The following is a 12,349-nucleotide window of genomic DNA, read 5'->3' as shown; positions in this document are numbered from 1 at the left end:
AAGCCTTGTATTGTGTGTCGAAAGACCATTTGACCGTATGGTCAGATATGGCACAAAAACACCTATCAAACACGTAGGCATCACTAATGCAGAGAAGCGTCGATACAAATGGTAGAGGCAGCAATCCAAACGCAGAGGCTGTCCCAGGAAATCACTGAGATGTAACAGGAGCACCTCATCTGCAATCTCTCCTGATGTCCTCGATTCCTCCTACAACGTCGTCTTTCCCCACCCCCTTACATCAGCCTTCCCCTCCCCCTGCTGGCACTGTGCTGCCCATTGCTCCCCCTCTGCCCGCACCCCGTCCCCCATCACCCTGCAGACTGCCACCCTGCAGAGGCCCCATGCCCGGCACCCTATCTGCCCTGCTGCTAGGCTACTGCATCTGCGATCTCTCCAACAAGCCGGAAGGAAACCATGGCGACCATCCATCACTCTCCGCCGCAGTCCCTGCGCATGCTCAGTGCGGAAGTCGTGCTCCCTCAACAAAGATGGCGGCGCCCGTGGGGCCGATTCGTTTCTGGAAGCCGGGTAGGAATTACGGGCGTAAGGCAGCTTGGCCGGAGAATATCAGAGGGTGAATTGTGCCCTCTCTAGTGGACGGGTGTCAGACTGTTGGGATAAGGTGACGAAATAGCGGCTGGGTGTCATAGAGTAAGCAGGGGGCATTATTTTTACAGTCAAGGCAAAACGCGTTTTGTCATGTTCCCCTTTAAGGCACGAGATCACGTAGGCAGTGCTGTATGAATGGGGGCAACAAGTGTGGTCACGTCATTTAAAGGAAAATTGAGGGTCCCCCTATCTGCAGGAAGTTGGAGGGAGAAGTAACAAGGCAATGGCACACATAACCAGTTTATATTCCTGTCAGGGCTGTATTTAGGGGTTGTGCTGCCCAGTTCACCCCCTAAATGATGATGAGCAATTACACCCCACAGTGGGCTCTCACCACAATATTTAATGCAGGCATCTATGATTTCCCATGCCATTTGCATAATGTAAGGACAACTGGTATACAGTAGTTGTTAGGAAGAATAAGCAGGTATTGTGTATACCTATACTTGTAGGGATTAGATTGTGATCTCCTCTCAGGGACAGTGATGAGACTATATTCTCTACAGCGCTGCTGAAGATGTTGGCGCTACATTAATAATAATACCTGCAGTGTGCACAGCTGGAAATAATAGATTTGTCACTCTGATATTAACATTCTTGTGAATTAATTTGTCGGTGAACTGTGTCACAGCCTGTAGGGGTTATTACATGAGAGGCTGGACTGTAATAAGCTATAACATGCTTCCTGCGCAAAATTGTACATGGCTCTATTAACCATAGGGACACAAGGTTACCTACTCTCTGCTACCATTCCTGACCCTTCTATCCCACTGTATTGCCCACTCATCTTCCTGCCACCTGCCTGGTTTCTCCCACCTTTAAATGTGGAGTATAGCAAACGGAAGTGGAGCTGGTACTGTTATAGCTACCTGTCCTGCATCCTTGCTGTATGTAGTCTTTATCTGTTGTCTTAGGGTGCATACACACATTCAATTTTAATTGGACAATCACTGGGCAGTTTTATGACCTCCATGTAGTATGAGCTTCACCAGATTTTTAAAACTATGAACAGATTGTGTAGGTAAGTGGTAACATTAGCTATTCAAAATTGTATGTGTGTACCAGGCTTTAGACTCTACCCACTGCATGGCAACAAATATCACACATAATAGCCAAGAGGTTAGGATGGTCTGGAGGTCCAACATGAGAGTTGGAAGAGTCTTCTCACACTGAAGCAAAGCTGGTAATTCGAAGTAAACCAGATCCATTTCCCTGGTTGTGTTAGTCATGACAGGGAGGGAAGCATGCACTTGTTCGGGACATCATGGAGATATTTATTATCCCTGGCTGAACATGTTAACTTTCCATCCACAGGGAAATCCACAAATTCCTCTCTAAGGCCCACAACAACTTAGTCTGGCCATGAAACATCTACTGTATTTTTTTGTCTAGAAGACTCACTTTTTCTCCCCCAAAAGTGGGGAAAAATGTCACTGCGTCTTATAGTCCAAATGCAGGGAGTTCCTGACATGTAAACGCCTGCCAATACGAACCTCCAACCCGTCGCAGTGTCGGGGACCCCTGTACTGTGCCCTTGCAGAGGGGGACAAACTAAGGACATGGGGACACAAAGGGGCATAGAGGAGGACAGAGGTGGACACAGGAGGAAAAAAGGGGGCAGAGGAGGACACAGGGAGATACAAGGGGGCATGAGGTACAAAGAGGGCATAATACACAAGATGCCCCTTCACTATGGATGCACCAGGTTTAGTTAATATTTTTTTCACCTGGTTTTTGACTTCTAAACCTAGGTGCATCTTATGGTCAGGAGCGTCTTATAGTCCGAAAAATATGGTAAATATTTTTTCAGTTCGTGGAAACACTTCATCAACGAGGGATGTCTTGCTTGTATTGAAGATCATATTTGCTGACCTTGTGACTTGTTACTCTCTGACATGGCTAGGAATGGCATGTCAGCAGCTTTTCATCTAGCAAAAGAATAACATCTCTAAGCTTGTGCGCCCGGTACACACCTTACATTTTGATTGGCCAACCACTGAGCAATTTTAACCACCTCCATGTAGTTTGAGAGTTTACCTACACAATGGCTATCATTCATAAAGCATTTCTGCATGCGGAAATGCTTAAAACAGCTCACTTTACCGACCACTTAGCAAAGTCAGCATTCATAAAGGCTCTTTCCGCATGAAAAAATAACACTACCGAGCAGAGTGATAAATCACCGCCTTGTGCGGTGATTATCGGAACAAATGTAGCAAAATGTTAATTCATAAAGATCACCGCAAGCGGTGTGAGGTCAGGAAGTACCGCTCCCTCTGATGTAGCGATACCAATGTAAGTGAATGGAGACACACAGACCTCCCAGGCAGCTGCAGCAGAGCGGAACACGGAGAAATGTATCAACTCGTCAGCTTCCGTGTCTCCGCAAGCCTACCGCCAGCCTAGTTCGGGGAATCTCCGCACTGCTACCGCACATGGATACTTTTTTATAAATGCCCACCCAGAAGTCTAAAACACCGCCAGCGGTGTTTTCCCGCACTGATTCTCCATACCGACAGCACTTTCATGAATGATAGTCAATCTGCTCATAATATTCAAAATCTGTTGACCCTCATACTACATAAAGATGGTAATATTGGCCAATCAAAACTGGATGTGTGTACCGGGCCTTAGTGATGCCATACCAGGATAGTGTATGCATTTGAGTTAGTCCTCTGTAGCAATGTGTTGCCAGTGATAAAATTGCAGTGCACTCAGCCTTCTGTGATACCTTAGTGGTTGCATTGGTTATTTTGACACTAGAATGATCCTCGGACTTCTAATACATGGATGTGCAGACCATCTCCTGCTGCTCAGCATTAGTATCACAGCTTTCTGTGATATGTCTGCGGTTACCTACTTTTCTGTCGACGCAGTTCACTGCGGCGCTGGGCGCCGTCATAGCAGCTATGCTGTGCTCCCCGCGTAATGGTAATTCGGGGCTCCAGCAGCTGCCAGACCCTGAATTATATTTGAAACAACTCGGAGGGGGGATAGTATTTAATGCCGCCATGGAGTTTAGTGGCAGCAGGGAGAGCCATCATTCGGCTCGCCCTGTGTTGAACTACCCGGCGCCGAGACGCCATGTTCTCCTTTTTCTGTGATATGACTATGAAAAAGTGAGAGGTTGTCCTGGTGCTTGGACACTAGTCTCAACACTGGCCACTTGGTGTAATAAAATAGACAGTACCTTTTCCTGCCATACCAACCCAAAGAGTCATCCTATGTAGCGGGAACTGTGCATGTGTGATTCAAAGAGGAACAGCTACAGCTGGGGTAGCCCTGCAATGCAAGCGAGTGGTCTGCAGGAAGCACTAGTGTCAGCTGCTAACACTCAGAGTTCTCCTTCGGGATTTAATGCACCTAGTCGTGCTGTTGCCTGTGAGCCATCTGTTAGGTCCAAGGCTCCTTGTCGACATGTTTCCAATGGGACCAGCTATGCTTCCTGACATCATGAGTCTGACCAGCTATACTGTCTGAACAGCTCAGCTTGAGTTCTAAAGTAGAGCTGGTATTCCCATGACTGTAAACATTATCAGATCAGAAATTCTCCTCTACAACCCTGGCACTAAACTGAAGCTTGTATGTTCTTGGATCATCAGGAGATAGCACTGTCTCATCGCACACCAGGAAGTAAGGAAGATGCCTGGATCTCTAGAATTCAGAGTGTGTGCAGCAAAGGAGAACAGCTTCAGCTCAGGAGAGATTTATTTTGACATGTGGCCTCTTATCTTTCCCAAAGTCCTGCCCTCCTTCTACTTTTTCATCACCCAAGGCCATGGCCTTTGTGGCCTTTCCAAAAAAATCCGACCCTGATATTTACTCGGCATCACTATGCTGCTGATCTTGCTGTAATATCCATTTTTTGCTATCATGCCACGTTAGTTGAGAATTTATAATTCAGAGCTTCTAGTTACTACAAAGTGGTACCAGCTTTTGCAATATACAGTATGTGCTTCCCTATTTTGCAGCCGCTTCTTGCATGTACCGCAAGATGTGAAGTATCATGACAGTGACACTTCACTAGCCCGGCCGCTACAACATTAATTAATGTAGTAGCGGCCACGCTAGTGAAGTATCACGGTTTTGATACTTCACATCTCGCAGTACATGCAAGGAGAGGGTGCAAGTAATTCAGGAGCACACGCTATGCAGCACTACCGCACGTAGCGTGCCGCTCTGTATTTAGCTTGCACTGGTGTCATGCAGCTTAATGAATCAGGCCCATAGACTTTTGCTATCTGCCATGGAGGCGGGATCTTCACCAGATATATTCATAGGAACTATGCATGGGGATTGCTAACTTGCAAGGATGAGACATGGGAGTAGAAGGGCTCAAGCCTGTGTGTGTATGTGATATTACAGTAGACAGAATGCCCCATTTCTTTTCTTTCCCCTTAGCTAGCGCTTACAGTATTTTATATGCCATAATTTGTCTACTTATTCATAAATAAATCTACCCATTTTATATCAAGTGGAGGATCGTTAATAAGTAGCATAAGCTAGAGTATATACTACACAAAAACATTACTGATACTCTTATCTCACGTTCGAGTGCAAGCGCCAAAAATTCAGTCAGCTGTAACTAGCTCATTGTTAAATGCCCATGTAGAAACAGCACTTGGCTATCCTCAATGCTAAGCAGCCAGGCAGCAAATGTGATTTTCTGTTACCAGCTCCAAAAAGAAGGCCCCGGCGCCCCAAACTGTGAATTTACTTTGAGATGCAATATAGGGGAGGGAGACACTGAGAGCCCGATATGGTGCAGTATGTACTGGAGGTTAAGTGGAGGTGTGCAATGTAAGAGTAATACTCACAAATCTGGGTTACCTTCCAGGTAACCACTATGTAGGCAGGTGGGGAGATTAGACCTGTCCCCACTCAGGATTAAGAAGTCGCTCTCTGTAGATAGGAAAAAAGGGGCCAAATACCCTCCACCAGGGGTGGACACAATATTGTAAACAATGTTACAGAGGCGCCAGAAGTGTAAAATTAGATAAAAAGTTTAAAATTACGAAGGCCGTTGGTGGACTTACCTCCCCGATGCAGACACAAGAAAATGTTGGATTTTCGACACAAAAAGTTTTATTTACATAGAAATCTTTTGGAGTATGTAGATAAAACTTTTTTTGTGTCGAAAATCCGACATTTTCTTGTGTCTGCATCGGGGAGGTAAGTCCACCAACGGCATACCTGTTATTTTAAACTTTGTATCTAATTTTACACTTCTGGCGCCTCTGTAACATTGTTTACTTTACTTTGAGATGCGTTATGGTCCTATGAAGCCGAAAGGCATGGTGCGCCCAAAACAGCTGCCTCACGCCATAGGCACTACTTCACTTGCTGTATTAGCTCTTCACTAGTGCAACAGTTATGACCCATTCCAGTCTGGCTTCAGGAAACACCACAGCACTGAAACTGCCCTCATCCAAATATGCAACCACCTGCTCATGGCAAGAGACAGAGGAGAGTGCTCGATCCTCATACTGCTAGACCTTTCTGCAGCCTTTGACACAGTTGACCATGACATCTTGATAAACAGGCTACAGGAATACTGCGGCATTGATGGCATAGTATTTCAGTGGTTCCAATCCTTCTTGAGTGGCAGAACCCACAAAGTGTCTATGGGGCCCTTCCTGTCCACCCCTGTAACACTTAAGTATGGGGTGCCCCAGGGCTCAATCCTCTCTCCCCTGCTTTTCACGATTTACATGCTACCGTTGGGAAAACTAATCCAAAAACATGACCTGACATACCACTGCTATGCAGACGACACCCAACTATATCTTTCCTTCAAGCCTGGTGTGACAGACCCAACTCTAACTATAAACGCCTGCTTACGTGAACTGCAGCAATGGATGAATGACAACTGGCTGAAACTAAATGCAGACAAAACTGAAGTCCTTCTGATTGGAGGGCAGAGCATGATAACAAAACAACTTAACTTGCAGTCTTCACCACTGGGAATAGGAGGCACAGATCTACGCAGCTCTGATCATGTGCGTACCCTGGGAGTTCTAATTGATGGGGATTTAAACTTCAGAACTCAAATCTCTGCTGTGGTGAAATCATCCTATTTTCACCTGAAGAACATTGCAAAAATCAAGCACCTCATACCCCCAGAAGATCTGCCAACCTTAGTCCACGCCTTCATCACATCCCGACTGGACTACTGCAATGCTCTCTACACTGGCCTTCCAAAAAAGGTCTTGTACCGCCTACAGCTGATACAGAATACTGCTGCCAGACTGCTAACCAACCAAACCCGTCACTGCCACATAACGCCAGTCCTGCATTCCCTTCACTGGCTACCTATAGAATGGAGGGTCCTATTCAAGGTCGGCCTACTGACATTTAAATCCCTGAATAATCTAGGCCCTGGATACATGAAAGATATGTTACAGCTGCGTAGCAATCCACGCATTCTCAGATCCACAGGTTCTAATAATCTAGTCATACCCAGAGTCCACTTGGAAACTTTTGGTCCTAGAGCCTTCTGTCATGCTGCCCCTACGTTTTGGAACTCCTTACCTCAACAGATCAGGACAGCCCCATCCCTGTACGTGTTTAAATCCAGACTGAAAACCCACCTGTTCAGTCTGGCATTTGCAGAAATATAACTTTTGTTGTGTGAATACTTCATCCTACTAATTACTGAATCTGAGAGAGCCTAAGCGCTTTGAGTCCTATGGGAGAAAAGCGCTATAAAAATGTTATTGTATTGTATGTTGCTAATGATAACTTCTTTATGCACTTTGCATAGTAGTATTCACTAACCAATCGATCCCCTCCCCCTGATGAGTCCTCTGGCTTTCCTTGACAGGTTCTGGCAGAGCAGATTAAAAGCGCACAAAATGTGAAGCGACCTGCTATTATAGAGCCCTTTCAACAGGGCGCTAGGGGGTTAAGGTAAGGTGCCCATCGGAGAAGGGGGAGTTCAACCCCCTCCCGACCGCCTAACGCTGATTGGTGGTGGGAGGGTGGCAGCTACAGGGCCGCCTAATGCCGATTGGCGTCAGATCCTGTAGGCGGAGATTAGCGGGGAATGCTCACGTAGATGCGTAAACAGCCTGGCAGCCGCGATCGGAGCTGGCAGGCTGTTAGTAAAAGAAACCGCCATTTTTTCCCATTTGCACAGCTGCGATCTAGCGCAGCGCTGTACTGGGGGCAGCCTTGTCACTTGGCTGTCCCCTGGAGTGGCTCGCAGTCTGATACCTTTCATACGCTGATGCCTATGAGAGGTGATCACGCTGATTGGATCTTGGGGGGAGAGAGGGAATTTAAAAAATAGCCGATTTTAATTTAAAAAAATATACAAAATTAAGAAAAAATAAAAATAGTAGCAGCAGTCAGATCCCACCAACAGAAAATGAGGCAAGATTAATTTGGCTGTATGGCCGAGTAATGAACTGTTAAAGCTGCAGTGTGCAGAATTGTAAAAAATGGCCAGGTCACTATGGGGGTATAAACCTGTGGTCCTCAAGTGGTTAAGGTTAGGTGCCCATTGGGGGCGGGGGTTAAGGACAGTTGCCCACCGGGTGGTGGGGTTAAGGGTGGGAACCCACCAGGGGGCTTAAAGAGAATCTGTACTCTCAAATTCTTACAATAAAAAGCATACTATTATGTTCTCCTGGGCCCCTCTTTGCCGTTTCCGCCGCTCCCCGCCACGATCCTGGCTTTTAATCACCAGTTTTAGGCAGTGTTTACAAACAAAAAAACATGGCTGCTAACCAGGAAGTGATGTTTGTATATGTGATGGTTCTGAAGCCACAGAGCCCAGAGACACAGTGGACAGCGGCAGATTAAACAAAGCCCGAATGGCGGGGCATTTATTGGGCACACAGTTCACACAAAAGTTCAAAATATTACTAAACAATCCACAAGGGAGTGTCACAGATTCCCCCACCAAAGAGTCACAATTCCCAGCTTCACAGGCAAAACAACACAAGTCCCAGTAGCTCCACAAATAGTAGAAGTCGAAGCAATGCACACCAGATTCCAACAGTCCCAATAGATGCAGTTCTCATCAGTCCCAATATCCAGTAGACATCTGACAAGTCTACACGACCAGATGCAGGTGAAATACACCAGTCCACAGTCCAGGGCCTCAGGACACTAAGTTCAGCAAATCCTCTCTGGGTCCTGGCCGCATGGGGAATTCTCCTGGCTCACCACAGATCCCGCGAGCTGCTCTCCCTTCCCCAGACACAATCCAACTGCCTTCCATGAGGTACAAGCATGACACCGGCTCTCCTCTGAGGTGCCTAGCTGTCTGCTCCCCTGCAGAGAGCCAGCCACCAAGCAGCCTAGATAGTGAATGGCTTTATGCTGATAAGGTGTATCTCTGATGTCTCCAGAGCTTGGGGGAAGGTGAGCTTTCTATAGGTCCGTACACACGCCGGACTTTAGGCAACGACGGGTCCGTCGTTGCCTCCCGCTGGGTGGGCGTGCCAGCGACAGTCCGGCGTGTGTACGCTCTGTCGTCATACTGATACGGCTGTTTCTGAGCGATCCGCCCGGCGGATCGCTCAGAAACAGCCGTATCAGTATGACGACAGAGCGTACACACGCCGGACTGTCGCTGGCACGCCCACCCAGCGGGAGGCAACGACGGACCCGTCGTTGCCTAAAGTCCGGCGTGTGTACGGACCTTATGGAACATCAAATTAAGTACTGTACATTAAGGTGCGTACACACGCACTACAGCAGCCAACGATGGGTCTGTCGGCACCTCCCGCTGGGCGGGTTTTCAGCAGACTGTAGTGCGTGTGTATGCACTGTCGGCAGACTGATAAGGCTGTTCCTGAACGATCCGCCTGGCGGATCGTTTAGGAACCGCCTTATCAGTCCGCCGACAGTGCATACACAAGCACTACAGTCTGCTGAAAACCCGCCCAGCGGGAGGTGCCGACGGACCCGTCGTTGGCTGCTGTAGTGCGTGTGTACTCACCTTTAAGGATCGTACACACGCCGTACTAAAGGCAACGACGGGCCCGTCGTCACCTCCCGCTGGGCGGGTTTTTAGCAGACAGTACAGCGTGTGTACAGTCTGTCGGCAGACAGTTCAGAAACAGCCTTATCAGTCCGCCGACAGACTGTACACACGCTGTACTGTCTGCTGAAAACCCGCCCAGCGGGAGGTGACGACAGACTTTAGTACGGCGTGTGTACGATCCTTTAGTCTGCAGTCCTAATCCAATCACCATTGTCACAGTATATATCTCATGTTACAGTATACTACAAGTTTTTATTACATAGAGCATTGTCAGTTAAGGTTAGGCACCACCATTGGGGTTTTTTTTGGGAGAGTATGGAGTGGTTAGGTCATAGTAAAATATCAGTAAATATGTTTTTTGAAAGTCACATTTTTTTTCATAGTTACAACTTTACCCAACACTGGCAAACAATACAACATAACAATGTCGTCCTAAACATCAACAAGGCATTAATCATTAACACTGCTGACTGTACTGACAGCACTCGTCCCCCCACGACCCCTTTCAAAAACCATAGCTCGTTTTTATCAAAGTTAAAGCTTGATTAGTCTAGCTCAATCTTGTAGTGTTTAATCCAGCATGACCACCTTTTATGAAAACTTTTAGAACGGTCTTTCTTTATCATACATAACTATAATAATAATACGTAATAATATTTGTAATACGTAAATATATGAATGAAGTAGTAGAATATCGGTAAATATACCGATATTCTGCTATCGGCTGCTTCCTGCGCCCTTTTCAACTGGTGCTTTTATCAGATGTAGGCGGTTTTGGTTCTCCATTTCATTTGTTTATGTAAAAAGTGCTGTGGGATGTAACTGCACTGTGGCCTATAGCTACGCCACTGGTTTTATGATCACAGTCTCGTGAAAGTACCCACAATCAGTACCTAATTTATAAGAAACTCAAGCTGTCCTACCTTTCATCTGCTAAAAATTGATAATTTTTTTTATTGAACCTCGTTTGACCAGCATTATAAATGGGAATTGTTGTGATAGGAAACCATTCAGTACCTATATAAAGACTACTAGATACAGACAAGGTTTTAAAACAAGCAAATAAAACATTTTTAATACTGGGGAAGCTATCTGCCTGATTCTTGTATATTACTTCTGGATATCCTGAGGTAACCCATTTGTTGCTGTGAAACCAGCGGACACCCCACTGATTGCCCACTGCAGGCTGCTCATAGATCTCATAGATTTCCAGCCGTCTCTTCAGGTCTTCTAGGTCGTCTACACACACTCAACGGATGTCACCCATCGGGAATCAGGACTTGATCCCCTTGGGTGACATCACTGGGCCGGGCTTCACACATGTGTGTCAGCTGTGTAGCCAACAACACACAGTGCTGCTATGCGCGTGGGGGTGATGGAGGGATGTCGAGCAGTGCGTGTGTTGTGGCAGGTGTGGGAGCAGCGCAAACAATGGGATTAGTAGGGTTTGAGTAGTTGCGCCCAGCGGATTGGTCAGGGGTCGCCCGGCTGCCGTACACACACCTGATTGACGGCTGAGGAGGTCATTATCAGCCCCCTCAGCCGACTTAAGTCAGGTGTGTGACGAGGCTTAATGTGGGGATTGCTGATCTTGAGAATTTTTCTGGTTTTCAGCACCATCCGTTTATGCCATGTCATTATTTTCTCTTTGATTACAGGAACTGAGGGCCCCGGAGCCAGCCTAGCTGAGGAGAGGCAGAGTAATGCTGAAGTTACATCTGTGATTTATAACCCACATGCGTCCCTGTCCATAGAGCAGCAGAGGCAGAAGCTTCCAGTGTTCAAGGTACATTCTCACTCTACGCTTTATGTGCATAATAGCTGGAAAAGGGCTGCAACTCATAGTTATCATGTGCGACACATTCAAGGCTGACCACCCACCCACAGAGCAGCTGATGCATTTTTGATGGAAGGTCTGAAACGCGTCAGCTGTTCTGTGGCTGAGAATTATTATAGTGGATGCTCGCCATGACAGTAGGTGGTTAGGAACAACATCTTTTATTTGAGGATTTTTCATTACACCAACTGTTAATTATGGAAACTAAGGCTTTGTTCACACATAAATCTGTACATTTCCGGTCCAGTTCTGTCTTATCTTGTCAGTTTTGCATCGTTTTTCTGTCAGTTTTACTTGACTAGACTGGAAATGTACACCTTTTATGTGTGAACATTCCCATAAAAACATATAACTAACTGACATGACTGGACCAGAAATGTACAGATTTATGTGTGAACACACCCATAGAAGCACATACAAAACTGATGCCAACTGTCAAAAACTGACAGGACAGGTCTTGACACCTTTTATGTGTGAACCCAGCTTTGCAGGGACACGTGGCGGCACATGCGTTATAATAATTTAGAATGCATATACAGGTTTCATAGCGAGTTTTTAATGTGTTCCTGAAGTGAAAAATGGAGTTAAAGTGAGATACTTCAGTAATGGGAAGCTTGTAGATAGTCTAGAAATTTCCCTGATCCCCCTGCAGCCTACCATTCTAATGTAGGTCCCCTCCAAACATATTTAAATTAATCCTGTAAAGAAAAAAGTGCCCCTGGGGGTTACTTACCTCGGGAGGGGAAAGCCACTGGTTCCTAAGAGTCTTCCCCCATCCTGAACAGCCTGCAGCAATATCTACCCATCAGTGCTACTGCAGAGACGCAGTACAAGCTCCCCCTTGGGCTCTGGCAGAAATAGCCGAGCCTGATCGGGTCCACTTTAGTGCTGCACAGTAGTGGGGA

The 12,349-nt window shown here is 46.5% G+C and overlaps 1 protein-coding gene across 1 annotated transcript in view; it reads left to right on the top strand.

The window, feature by feature from the left end:
* The first annotated feature begins 293 nt into the window (after positions 1–293).
* The window catches only part of DHX35 (DEAH-box helicase 35), a 72,842-nt gene continuing 60,786 nt past the window's right edge, over positions 294–12,349 (top strand). Inside the window, exons 1-2 of the mRNA XM_068261984.1 lie at positions 294–531; positions 11,266–11,393. Of these exons, the coding sequence (XP_068118085.1) occupies positions 345–531; positions 11,266–11,393 (315 nt within the window). The 5' untranslated portion in view covers positions 294–344. The remainder of the gene's footprint in view (positions 532–11,265; positions 11,394–12,349) is intronic.

This window comes from Hyperolius riggenbachi, chromosome 12, assembly GCF_040937935.1.
Source record: "Hyperolius riggenbachi isolate aHypRig1 chromosome 12, aHypRig1.pri, whole genome shotgun sequence".
NCBI classification, from domain to species: domain Eukaryota; kingdom Metazoa; phylum Chordata; class Amphibia; order Anura; family Hyperoliidae; genus Hyperolius; species Hyperolius riggenbachi.
This window is presented reverse-complemented; position numbering and strand designations above follow the sequence as displayed.